At 33.1% G+C, this 12491-nt stretch overlaps 1 protein-coding gene across 2 annotated transcripts in view; it reads right to left on the bottom strand.

Annotated features, from left to right (window-relative positions):
• The window catches only part of KCNH7 (potassium voltage-gated channel subfamily H member 7), a 498464-nt gene that overhangs the window by 62000 nt on the left and 423973 nt on the right, over nucleotides 1–12491 (bottom strand). For both annotated transcript variants that reach the window (XM_033231287.1, XM_033231288.1), the window contains one exon: nucleotides 5383–5782. In XM_033231287.1, the coding sequence (XP_033087178.1) occupies nucleotides 5383–5782 (400 nt within the window). The remainder of the gene's footprint in view (nucleotides 1–5382; nucleotides 5783–12491) is intronic.

The following is a 12491-nucleotide window of genomic DNA, read 5'->3' as shown; positions in this document are numbered from 1 at the left end:
TTTAAACTTCTTCAATGCTTGTAACTTTTTTTGTCTTAAAAAGAAGTTAGATGTTCTTGCAAGAGTTAAACCACTTGGGGATCAGCGTGTGCCTTTTGAAGCTTTCTGTTTAAGCTTTTTTTTTTGGGACAGATTAGCCCTGGTACTACAGCACTATTTTTTTTTTTTTCCTGAGATTTCTACCAAATACCCTGGATGTTCAATAAGGGTTTTCCATTCTGCTGGCTGAAATTTGAAAATCTCCCACATCTATGTGAGCTCTGGAAATTGTTTAGCTTATAGTGTTTCTGGTATTTCTTTGCCGGATTTTGGGGAGTTTTACCCCATGCATTTGTGACTTAGTATTCGTCAGAAGACTCAAAAGGATACCTATGTAGGTTTCTGGGGCTTTTCTTTTCCATAACTACTTCTCCACTTGTCTGTCTTGCAAATTGCAGTACCTTAGCCTCCATGACCTCTGATCTTGTTTTCTTAACTCTGTAAGACTGCTGGGGTCTGCTTAGGTTATTTCTCCCTTCTCTGTTCACTGTGGTCCAGAAAGTGCCTCCAGAAAAAAAGTCAAGATAACATGTGGCCCATATTGTTTGCTTTCCTTCTTTCAGGGATCAAACTTCCCTGTTAATTTTCCAGTGCCTGAAAACAATTGTCTTATATATTTTGATCAGTTTTCTGTTTGTTTTTAATAGAAGGAGAGTAAGGTTTTAGTAACTCCATCATAACTGGAAGCAGAACTCCAGTAACTTCTTTTTTACATGCTACAAAAATAAGAAATTCTCCCAATCAAGATGTTTATCAAGCAGGTCAGAAATGGAGTACATTTGCCTTTATTTTTCTGGCTTATTTTTTTTTTAAATTAAATATATACATGCTATTTATAATATTTAAAATATAAAATTATGCTATATGTTATAAAACATGTATAAACATATGAGCATCACTTACATTTACAATTATTTAATGACTTCACAGTCTTCCTCTTTTATTCTGAGTTATACACACTTTTAAAATGTATTATCTGGTTACTGTAGTCTGTACATGGTCAGCAGTACAAAAACTGTCTGCAAACAGCAGCTTTACAAAATGCATGTAACAATCTATATGCATTAGATATTTACTATTTGCATTTAATGTTTTATTTTTAGTTTCCTTAAATTATATTGCTATAAGATAGAAGGTTGATTGCCTTGTTTTCTACAACTTGGCTTCAAATTTTTCTTTTAGAATAAAGATTAGAGTTAAACTCAGGATGCTGAGAAAGTTCAACCTGATAACCACAATAGTTGTAATTAGCACATACACATTTTTTAATCACATTTTTTGTTATTCTATTTTTTCAGGCTGAAATAAGGCCACTAAAAGGTCTGAGGAGTATGGGCATAGATAAAACCATATCATTTTAGAATATAGTTCGATTGAACTGAGAATATCATGTGCAGATACACCTATATACATCAAATGGGTACATAAATTTTAGTATTCTTATTATTGCCAAATTTCAAGTCTTAATTTTACTCTTTTCTTTATTTATGACATAATAGGTCATGGTGCAGTTCTCCAGGAGTACCTATAAAGTATTTCCTGCATGACATAAAGCTTTACATAATCCCATTTGGATTAAGGTGTATAGAACCAAGTCTTATATTCAAATAAATGATGGTATGTGGAATGTGGGTGTATCCTACTATAACCAATTTAATTAGAGCGTTTTCTTTTTTCTTAAAAGATACAATTCATCTGCAGAAAACACGTATCATTCTTAATATATTAACAGAAATAGTCTAGTGCTATATTAAAAAAGAAAAACAGGAAGGAAAGAAGGACAAAGGAAGAAAATTGCCTAAAATTCCCTGATTGAGGGAATGGAGATTAGGTGTAGAGCAAGTATAGAACTGAGATATCTTCAATTTAAAAAAATCCACATGATAAATAGCACTACGTATTTTACTTAATCCTCACAAGTAGTGTGGATTACTAAGTGGTGAACTGGCTAAACAAGTACATTTTTAAAAGTCTTTCATAAAAATTCTAAGTTTCAAAATACAGGTTCTATTTTCTTAAAAAGATATTTCTGCTATATACGTGTTTAATTAAGACCAAGTTTTTCCTTGTTTGATACCTATGCCACTAAAGCAGATGACCCCTATAAAGTGTTTACTAGTAGTTGTAATCACAAAATGGTTGGAACTGTGTTTGCTCTGTGTTCAGTCTCTCTGGAATACATAGTTCTACTTTATTCTAGGAGATCCAACTTCCATTTCTTTCTGGGTACAATGCTACTTCTGTGTTTGCAGCCTAGACTTGGACTGAATTTGTAGAATGTCTTAATAGTTATTGAAATGTAATGTTATTTGCTTACACAAATGCTACTAAAATAAAAACTTATGAAAAGTACGTTGGATATAAAGTAGACAATAAACTTGGTGAATTTATTTACATTTCATTAATAGGGATTTATCTAAGCACATTTTATTATCATGTTGACATTTAAAAATCAACTATCAGGATCTATTTTCAACTTTCTATGCATTCTAAGGATGATGTTCTTTTTGAATCTTTAGAAATAAACCATGCTTAAAATCCAAAATTTTCCTGATTAAAAACCCTCAACAAACTAGGCATTGAAATATCATACTTCAAAATAATAAAAGCAATATATTGCAAACCCACAGCCAATATCATGAATGGGAAAAAGCTGGAAACATTCCCATTAAGCAGGAGAAACATAAGGATGCCTCTCACCACTCCTATTCAACATAGCACTGGAAGTCCTAGCTAGAACAAGCAGGCAAGATAAAGAAATAAAAGGCCTCCAAATAGGAAAAGAAGAAGTCAAATTATCTCTCTTTGCTGATAATATTATTCTATTCCTATAAACAACCAAAAAGATCCTAGAAATGATAAGTGTCTTCAGTAAAGTTTCAAGATACAGAATCAATGTACAAAAATTAGTAGCATTTCCATGCACCAATAATGTTCCAAATCAAGAATGCAATCACATTTACAATAGTCAAAAAATAAAATAGCTAGGAATACATCTAACCAAGGAGGTGAAAGATGTCTACAAGGAGACCTACAAAACACTGCTGAAAGAAACCATAGATGACACAAACAAATGGACAAACATTCCATGCCCATGAATTGAAAGAGGCAATATTGTTAAAATGGCCATACTCCTCAAAGCAATTTATAGATTCAATGCTATTCCTATCAAACTACCAATGTCATTTTCCACAGAATTAGAAAAAAGAATTACTATGAAATTTATAGAAAGTGAAACAGAGCCTGAATAGCCAAAGCAATCCTAAACAAAAAGCACAAAGCTAGACGCATCATATTACCCAACTTCAAACTATACTATAAGGCCACAGTAACCAAAACAGCATGGTACTGGTGCAAAAACAGACACATAGACCAATGGAATGGAATAGAAAACCCAGAAATAAAACTGCACACCTACAGTCATGTGATCTTCAACAAAGTTGACAAAAATAAGCAATGTATAAAGGACGCCCTATTCAATAAATGGTGCTGAGACAGCTGGCTAGCCATATGCAGAAGTGTTGAACTGGACCCCTATCTTTCACCATCTACAAAAATTAAATCAAGATGGATTTAAGATTGGAATATAAGGTCTCAAACCATAAGAATCCTAGAAGAAAACCTAGGAAATACCATCTGGATAACAGATGATGGTGAGGCTGTGGAGAAAATGGAATGCTTATATTAAGGAATATAAGCATTTATTATTGCTTAAGGGAAATATAGATTAGTCCAGCAACTGTGGAATGCAGTTTGGAGGTTTCTCAAACAACTTAAAACAGAATTATCATTCAACCTGTCAATTCCATTACTGAGTATACACCTGAAGAAAAATAAATCGTTTTACCAAAAAGACACATGTACTTATACGTTCATTGCAGGCGTATTCACCTTGAAGAAGAAATGGAATCAACCTAGATGCCCATCAACAGTAAACTGGATAAATAAAACGTAGTACATATACAATATGAACTATTATACAGCCATAAAAAAGAAAAAAAAAAGTATGTCCTTTGCAGCAACATGGATGCAGCTGTAGGCCATTATCCTAAGTGAATTAATATAGGAACAGAAAACCAAACACCACATGTTCTCACTTCTAAGTGGAGGCTAAGCATTATGTACACATGGACATAAAGATGAGAACAATACACATGTGGGACTAGTAGAGTGAGATAAACGGACGGGGGCAATGACTGAAAAACTACCTATTGGCTACTATGAGCATGATCTGGGTGGATGGGAATCATTCATACCCCAAACTTCAGCATCACACAATATACCTATGTAACAAACCTGCACACATACTCCCTGAATCTAAAATAAAAGTTGAAATTATTTTTAAAAATATGATAAAAAATGAAAATAAAAAACCATCATGCTTTTATGTTTTTGCTAATTGCTGCCTGGAAACAGCAAGTTCACCTTCAGTGGTTCCACGGTGTTATTAAAATATACATGTTAATATTAAAACATCTTTTAACAAAGCTTTTTTAATTCCAAAGAATATCTGTTATGAATGATGCTCATGACATTGACCAGTCACTTAGATCTTGACATAATGTCACAGGAAAAGAAATTTTTAGTCAATGACAGGGGAAAATTACATGTATATTATGTATAAATAGGTACACGTATGTTGCATGCATCTATATTATATATTATATATGTATATATAATATATAATGTATTATATTATATATATATGTATATGTAATATAATATATTATATAATATTGTAATATATAATATATTATACAATATATACATATATAATATGTGTATATATACTACATACTACAATATATAATATATACTATATATGTATATATACTATATATTACTATATAATATACAATATATGTATATATAGTATATATACACATACACATGCATATGAAAGATTAGTTTACAGAATAATTGTTGTGATGATGTACATGGTTAACATTTTTTATATCTATCTATCTATCTATCTACCTATCACGTAGTGTAAATGAGAATTTCCCATTCTAATCTAGCCTCAGCTTGAAATAGAAAATAATCATTGGTAATAAATTACAGATACTGTTTTCATAGCAGTAACACTGGACTGCAAGTTTCAATTCCTGAAACCATGTTGCTCCAATTTTATGCCCATAGTTCCCTAAGGTTCAGAAAGACCATTTTAGTGTCTCCACTTCACAGAGAGAATCAGATTTGATGGAATACAGTCTCCATATATGTAATCCCATTATCTCCTCAATTTTCTGTAATTTTTTCTTTGCCTGACTCTAAATATTGTAGAAATATTAATTTCAAGGTATTATTCTATCCTAATAGACAACAGAAGAGAAAGCTACTTACAGCCAATCAACATGACACAAATTGAAAAGATTTTCTCCGAATTCGTGTTAGGAGACACATTCCCGAATCCTACACTGGTTAAACTGCTGAAGGTAAAATAAAGTGCTGTGACGTATTTGTCTTTAATGGATGGTCCAGAACTTGAGTCACTGTCATTGTAACGTTTCCCAATTTGTTGTCCTAAGGAATCCAACCATCCGATTTTGTCAGTCAGATAAGGCCTTTCTACATTCCCAATCGCATACCAAATGCAAGCCAGCCAGTGAGCAATCAGGGCAAAGATGCACATTAAGAGCATTAGAACAGCAGCGCCGTATTCTGAATATCGATCCAGTTTCCTGGCCACGCGCACAAGACGGAGGAGCCGGGCAGTCTTCAAAAGACCAATTAATGTTGTTGTCTGTAGAAATAAATGTACACAGTCAGAAACAGTTGGTAAACAATTCAAAGTACATTCATGTGAAGCAAAGTGGACAAAAACAGGTTAAGACAATATGGTAGCATTAAGGATAACTGTTTATTTAAATTCAGTATTAAACTTAGTTCTTTTTTTTTTTTAAATATGATACCCGCTTTGGAAAATACTTCGAAAGTGCATGACACATTAATTCAGTATTGTGGCATGCAAGACCCACGCAGAAGAGAATCTGTCTTGTTTTATGTTCTAAGTGCCTTGCATAAGTCCTCAGTGACTCATTTATTCACCAACATAAATTCTAGTGTGTTACTGTGTGCCTACTAAGGCCACACACTGGGATTATAGTGTCTAACAAACAGACATGGTTACTCTCCTAATAGAGACAGTTATTTAATAGACAACGTGTCTAATCTAATGAAGAGAAAACAAGATCGTACTCTACTGAGGAGAGAGAGATTTTAAAAAAATAAATAATTAATTTCAGAGAGAGAAAAGTGACATGATGACAGTAAGCACAGAAATATGATAGAGGGTATTTGGAGGCGTAGATTGGGGTAGAAATGGCTTTAAAAATGAAGACCAAGAAGGGCCTTGCTGAGGAGCTGACATTTGAGTTGTAAAGGATCTGGATAATGAGGAGCCAGTCAAGCCACTTCTTCCCATAACTGTGGGAACACTTATTGGATGATCGCATGCATGAATTAGGCACTACATTTAAATGCATGTTTTTATTCCTAAATGTGCTAAATTGAGAAATTATTTCTTGATGTCCCAGTGATATTATAATTGCATTTTGCTTTTGGCTATGATATGTGTAACTAATTGGGTGATTATTACTGACCAGGTATCTAATAATAGGATACTTCGATATAATAACAGGACACTTAACTGGTTGTTTGGACTTCAAATCTGCTAAGTACCAATTACAAGCTCATTTCTTAGGTTTCCTAAATAATGTCAACTATAAGTACTATATAATTCACAGGGCATATAATTATTCCATAGTTACATGTTTACCAATCAATTATTGAGTCATTTTGTCTGTTCATTGTTGCTGTTTATTTCCCAAAGCCCATCCAACTATGTTAAGAGCACTTATATCTTAATGGAAGAAATAGCACATGGAATAACGACCACACCCTATGTATTAATATTGATGATGACAAAGGAGCACTAAATATTAAAAAAAAACTTTTTCATTAAAATGTTCTGGCTGGGTGTGGTGGCTTGTGCCTATAATCCCAGTACTTTGGCAGTCTGAAGCAGTAGGATCGCTTGAGCCCAGGTGTTTGAGACCAGCCTGGGCAATATAGTGAGACTCGGCCTCTACAAAAAATTAAATTAAAATAAAATAAAATAAAATAAAATAAAATAAATTAGCTGGGTATGGTGGTGGGTGCCTGTAGTCCCAGCTACTCTGGAGGCTGAGGTGGAGGATCACTTGAGCCCAGGAATTTAAGATTGCAGTGAGCTATTATTGTGCCATTGCACTCTAGCCTGGGCAACAGAGCAACACCTTGTCTTTAAAAAAATGTTCTAATAAGTGTCTACAATTTCTTGTGATCACAAGGGAAAGGGGATCACTTAGTCTCTCCTGAATTATTATCTGTTAGTATTGGAACCCTTTAAAGGTGAGAGGAGCTTGTGTAGTTGACACGTATTTATCATAACTGGACTCTGGTCTCTGCTCATTTGGGGATGTTTAGAGAGATGAGTCTTCTCTGTCTCCAATACTGAGTTGTTTTTCAGAGTGGAATGAAGATGCTTGCTTTTTTTCTTCTTTATAGTTTCAAAAGTATATTTCTTCCCTATGAATGAATATAGGTTTTAAATTATTATTGGCTGGATCCCTGAGAGAAAAGCAAACTTTCTAATATATGTATTATTAATATTTAGCTTAGCAGTTATGTGCTAGGACTTTGGAACAGACAAACTTATGTTTGAATTCTGCCTCCATACCAGTGTGTCCCCTTGGACAAGTTATTCATTTAATCTTATACTTCAGTTTCTTCATCTGTGAATATAAATAATAAGGCCAACCTTACAGAGTTATAGATAATACCCAATAAACAGGAACTCTGTGTTTCTATTTAAACATCCTTTACATTTTTCTTTCCATCTATAAGCAGGAACTCTATGTTGTGAAATGGGTTCAAAGAGCTTCCACCCTTTTTAAATGCAGTACTTAGATATCTGGAATCACAAGTGGGGGCCTTTCCATACTGGCCTTGCAGCTCCCCTCAGGAAATGGCAGGGGCATTGAAACACAGGGCCTGCATGTAGGCAAACTGACTGCTCAGATAGTAGGAGTCACCCTGGTTCAACATTTCACCATTTCTACACAACTCAGCTTCCTATGTTTATTTTTCCTCTTAATTCTACGTTCTGTTTACTTATCGTGAGAAATCAGAAATGTTTGAGAATTATTGTTAACATTTTCTTGTTTTTGGAGCAAAATTTCTTTCTGACCCTCAAAGTAAATGAAGTATAATAAAAATTCTCCAAATAGTTGGTTAAATGAAGTGAAAAGCTTTAAAATAAATGAGCTGTTTTTATAACATGTTGTGATAATAAGTACCAATGACTCTGCTGGTTGAAAAGATGGTAGAGTAAAAATGATGTTATGATAAGAAAAGCAATGAAATCTGCTATGCATGCAAGCTTCCTTTTTGCCTTCTTTCCAAAGAAATCTCTGATGATTCTTCTAGCATTCTATCAAAATGAAGTAAAATCTATATGACAGTAAGTTCTCTAAGCAGATAAAACAATATAATGTACATGATAACATACAAGTGATCTCATTTCTGGAGAAAGAAAGTTTAAGATAAATGGGACATGTTGAAATCTCAACATGTATGACAGTATTCATGCTAAATAATTGCAGAAGTAATGAGAGAGCCACAAAGGAGGGGGAAGGGGAAGAAATTACTAAGTAGTAATTATATCTCTCAGTTGCATTGTAAGAACGAGTGAATATTGACTTCAAGAATGAAAGCTATTCTCTTGTAATTCTGTAACATGTACCAGAATAACTACATATGCTGGCTTGACAATGTAACAGATGCCTTGCCTTACTTCTATTGTTATCAAATTGTGGCTAACACACCTGGGCATTCGTTGTTAGCTACAGTTGTGTATAACACATCTTGTAGATGATGCTTAGTATTGTAATAACTCTTTCCTGCTTATTATTTTAATATTGCTTTAAAAACTTAAGGTGTCTTTCCCCAGATTGCAGAATAGAAAGAAGTGATTGCACTAAAATCTAAGAGAGAGTAGACTTAACAATTATCAATCTTCTCCTGCCAATTTGTTCTAAACCCTTAGCCTCATTGTTTAGTTTAATGGGCCATCTTTATGTTACCTGCAAGTGAGAAACAGGACCAACAACTACCTTATTATATTTTGCTAAGATCAGAATCTGAGTATAATTGTTTTCAGAATGCATAATTATCTCCCAGCACATCTAATTTCATGTAAAACCCAGACATTATGAAAATCTCAATTTTATTTTTGAAAATATAATAAATGCAACTATCCATAAATCTATTCACAATAATTGTAAAAACTAGAGATAAAAAACTGTCTCTTAGATGGTATTTCTTGAACTTTTCACTGGTATTAGAAAAATATTGTCTGTTTGTTAGTCTTGAAAGCAACTAAAAAGAGCATAAAAGCTCAGTAGATGGCAAAATGTGGTTATTGTTATAAAATACAAACACATAATGAAAATAAGATATAAAAAGAGGTGAGTCATTTTGCAGTACATTGAAGCAAGGCACTTTGTTTTCTAGTCCTGCCACTAAGTATAGCAAAGGGGACATAATGGACTCCTAACAAGTCAAGTTTTCACCCACCAGCACCTATGCTATCTCAGAACTCAACTCATTTATTGTGATTGAATAATTTTCCAACTCTTTTTTCCAAAATGTCACAGTAAAGTCGGTCTATGTAAGATTTTTATTTTTAATGTATCTTGCCAATATTATTATTTTTAATCTAAAGTAACTCTTTTTCTAAAAATTCAATTATTCATTTTTCTGGGTGGCTGATTAATATCATTCAATTTCAAAACTTTAAAAACATATCCACATCCACTGTTTACTAAAGCCCTAGATAACTTCTTATACTGAGGTAGAAGTTAGTTTCCTTTATTATGTATATTAATTTTTAAACTAAACATTATTTAAATACATACATATATTCTAAACAATTGACGTTTTGTATGTATGTTAGATACTAGGTCCAGACTCAAGAAGACTGTGTGTGTTTTTTTTTTTTTGGTAGATATTTTACAATAAATCAGACAAAATTCTCTCTTCATGCCAGTGGAATTCTTTCTGAAGGCTTGAAATTAGAATAAGTAACTTCTTGTCAGTATTAAACAACTTTCTACTCAAAAATAAATTGTCTACAGTTAAACAAAGAGAGACTCACTAGTAAGAAACAATCTTTTGTTCAAAAATATGTAAAAATTTTTGAAAAATAATTGTACCTTATTTTTTAGTAAACATTTTTAAGAATCTTATATTTAAAATACATTATTTCAGAGATTTACTCTCTAAAACCTTTGCCTCTAAATAAGTGATACAATTATTCTTCTATACATGAAAATATGTAAGTATGTGTTCTTTGGTTTCATATGCAGGTTTGATAGAATGAATGATCACTGAAGTTTTCTATTTAATCCATCATTTGTCCTTTTTGTCAATAAATATTTGGGTGCAAGTGGGGAAATGTTAACACTAGACAAGTAATAAATGTCATTACTCCACAGTCATATTTTGCTTTAGATTTCATTGCAGCTAATTCCTTCTAAGTTCTGGTATTTATATACAGCATTCAATTATTATTTGTCCAATAAATCTCAGTAATATTGGAAACTAGTTTCTAGCCTTTTGTTCAGCTTAACTACATCATTGCAATATTTCTAAGGACGCATTCACTAATACAATCAAAGAGATATATTCTGAATGTGTCTAAAACGTTGGGGAATTACCTAGATTGTCATTTATTTATATCAAACCTCACAAATACTTCTAAAGTATGGCTTTTAAAGAGGATATTTTTACAGCTTTACTGGGAAATTCATTTCAATATTTAATAACCTTTATTATTGAGACACTTTTATTTTTGTTTTGTTTTAAATTAACATTTTATTTTTCTGCAGTTTGAACTCACTTTTGCTTTCTCTACAGTAACAGACAACTGACCATCAAGTGATTCTAAACAGTAGTATGCAAATGTTACAACAAATAAATAACTAGGGATGTCATATTTTTTAAATGATAATTTGACTTGTCCTGAGAAATATTTTACCAAGAGTTATACTTTATGCCATCTCTAGCAAAATGTAGACAATCAATCACATACAAATGAACAAATGATCAACTAAAAGCAAAATAATTTTTCCATTGGGGATCTTATATCTCTTATACGTCATGCCATACATTTTTAGAGGCATGACCAATAGCTCCAAATATAAGCCAATAGAAACTTCTGTCCAAACTCCCAAAAACTATCTAAGGAGACTTAGCAACTTTATGTATAGACATGTATATGTATATGTGTCTGCAAAATGTGATCTGTTCCTAAAAGTTGAACATGATTGTACTGGATGTTTAGAAGTAAACTAAAGATATCTATTATAAAAATCAAGTTCAGCTGTCAAAATGCTCAAAGATTGCATAAAGATATCTGTGAAGATTTTCCTTGCATCCATTTCACAATTCATCTATCAGACTAATAAATCAAACATATTATTATGATCAGAATTCCTCTTTTCTATTGGAATTTTCCCTCAAAGAGCACAGTAGTTACTTAGGTTTCAAAGGCCTTTTTTTACTTGTATTCAGGATTCAGAAAAAATAACCGTGAAGTGTGAAAGGAGAGGGGTCAATGAAGCAAATAATCAATTGCAAGAATCCTAATTTTCTGGGGAGTAAGAGGTTAATGAAGCATGTAATTGAGCAGAGTTTTGTAGATTTCAGCTGTTAATATCTCTGAAATTAAGATTTGTCACAGATGAGCTAAATATGGGAAAATATGAGGCAGATAATCAAAAGTTAACTTTCTGGAGACTGAGCCAATAACATTGTTCCTTTGAACCAATGATACAGATAAAATTTGCCAATGATTGATGTAATGGGTGGTATGATGTTTGCTGATGCAGAAATTAGGAAATAGAGAATCTTTTTATTGTCTCTCTGGATGGCATCATCATCAGGAAGATATTAATGACAAAGGCAAGCCCAGTTATTGCCAGTATTTATTTTCTTCAACATGTTTTTTATTAACATTGTAGAAGATCCTCTAGTTATTGTAGGTGATTTGTAATTATACAAGAAAAAAATTAAATAGTTATTTAGAAAAATATGAACAATTGTGCCATGTCTTTTTTTTTTTTTTTGAGATGGAGTCTCGCTCTGTCGCCCAGGCTGGAGTGCAGTGGCGCGTCTCGGCTCACTGCAAGCTCTGCCTTCCGGATTCACGCCATTCTCCTGCCTCAGCGTCCCGAGTAGCTGGGACTACAGGCGCCCACCGCCACCACGCCCGGCTAATTTTTTTTTGTATTTTTAATAGAGACAGGGTTTCACTGTGTTCGCCAGGATGGTGTAGATCTCCTGACCTCGTGATCCGCCCGCCTCGGCCTCCCAAAGTGCTGGGATTACGGGTGTGAGCCACTGAGCCC

This window comes from Trachypithecus francoisi, unplaced genomic scaffold, assembly GCF_009764315.1.
Source record: "Trachypithecus francoisi isolate TF-2019V2 unplaced genomic scaffold, Tfra_2.0 Lachesis_group13, whole genome shotgun sequence".
Taxonomy (NCBI): Eukaryota; Metazoa; Chordata; class Mammalia; order Primates; family Cercopithecidae; genus Trachypithecus; species Trachypithecus francoisi.
This window is presented reverse-complemented; position numbering and strand designations above follow the sequence as displayed.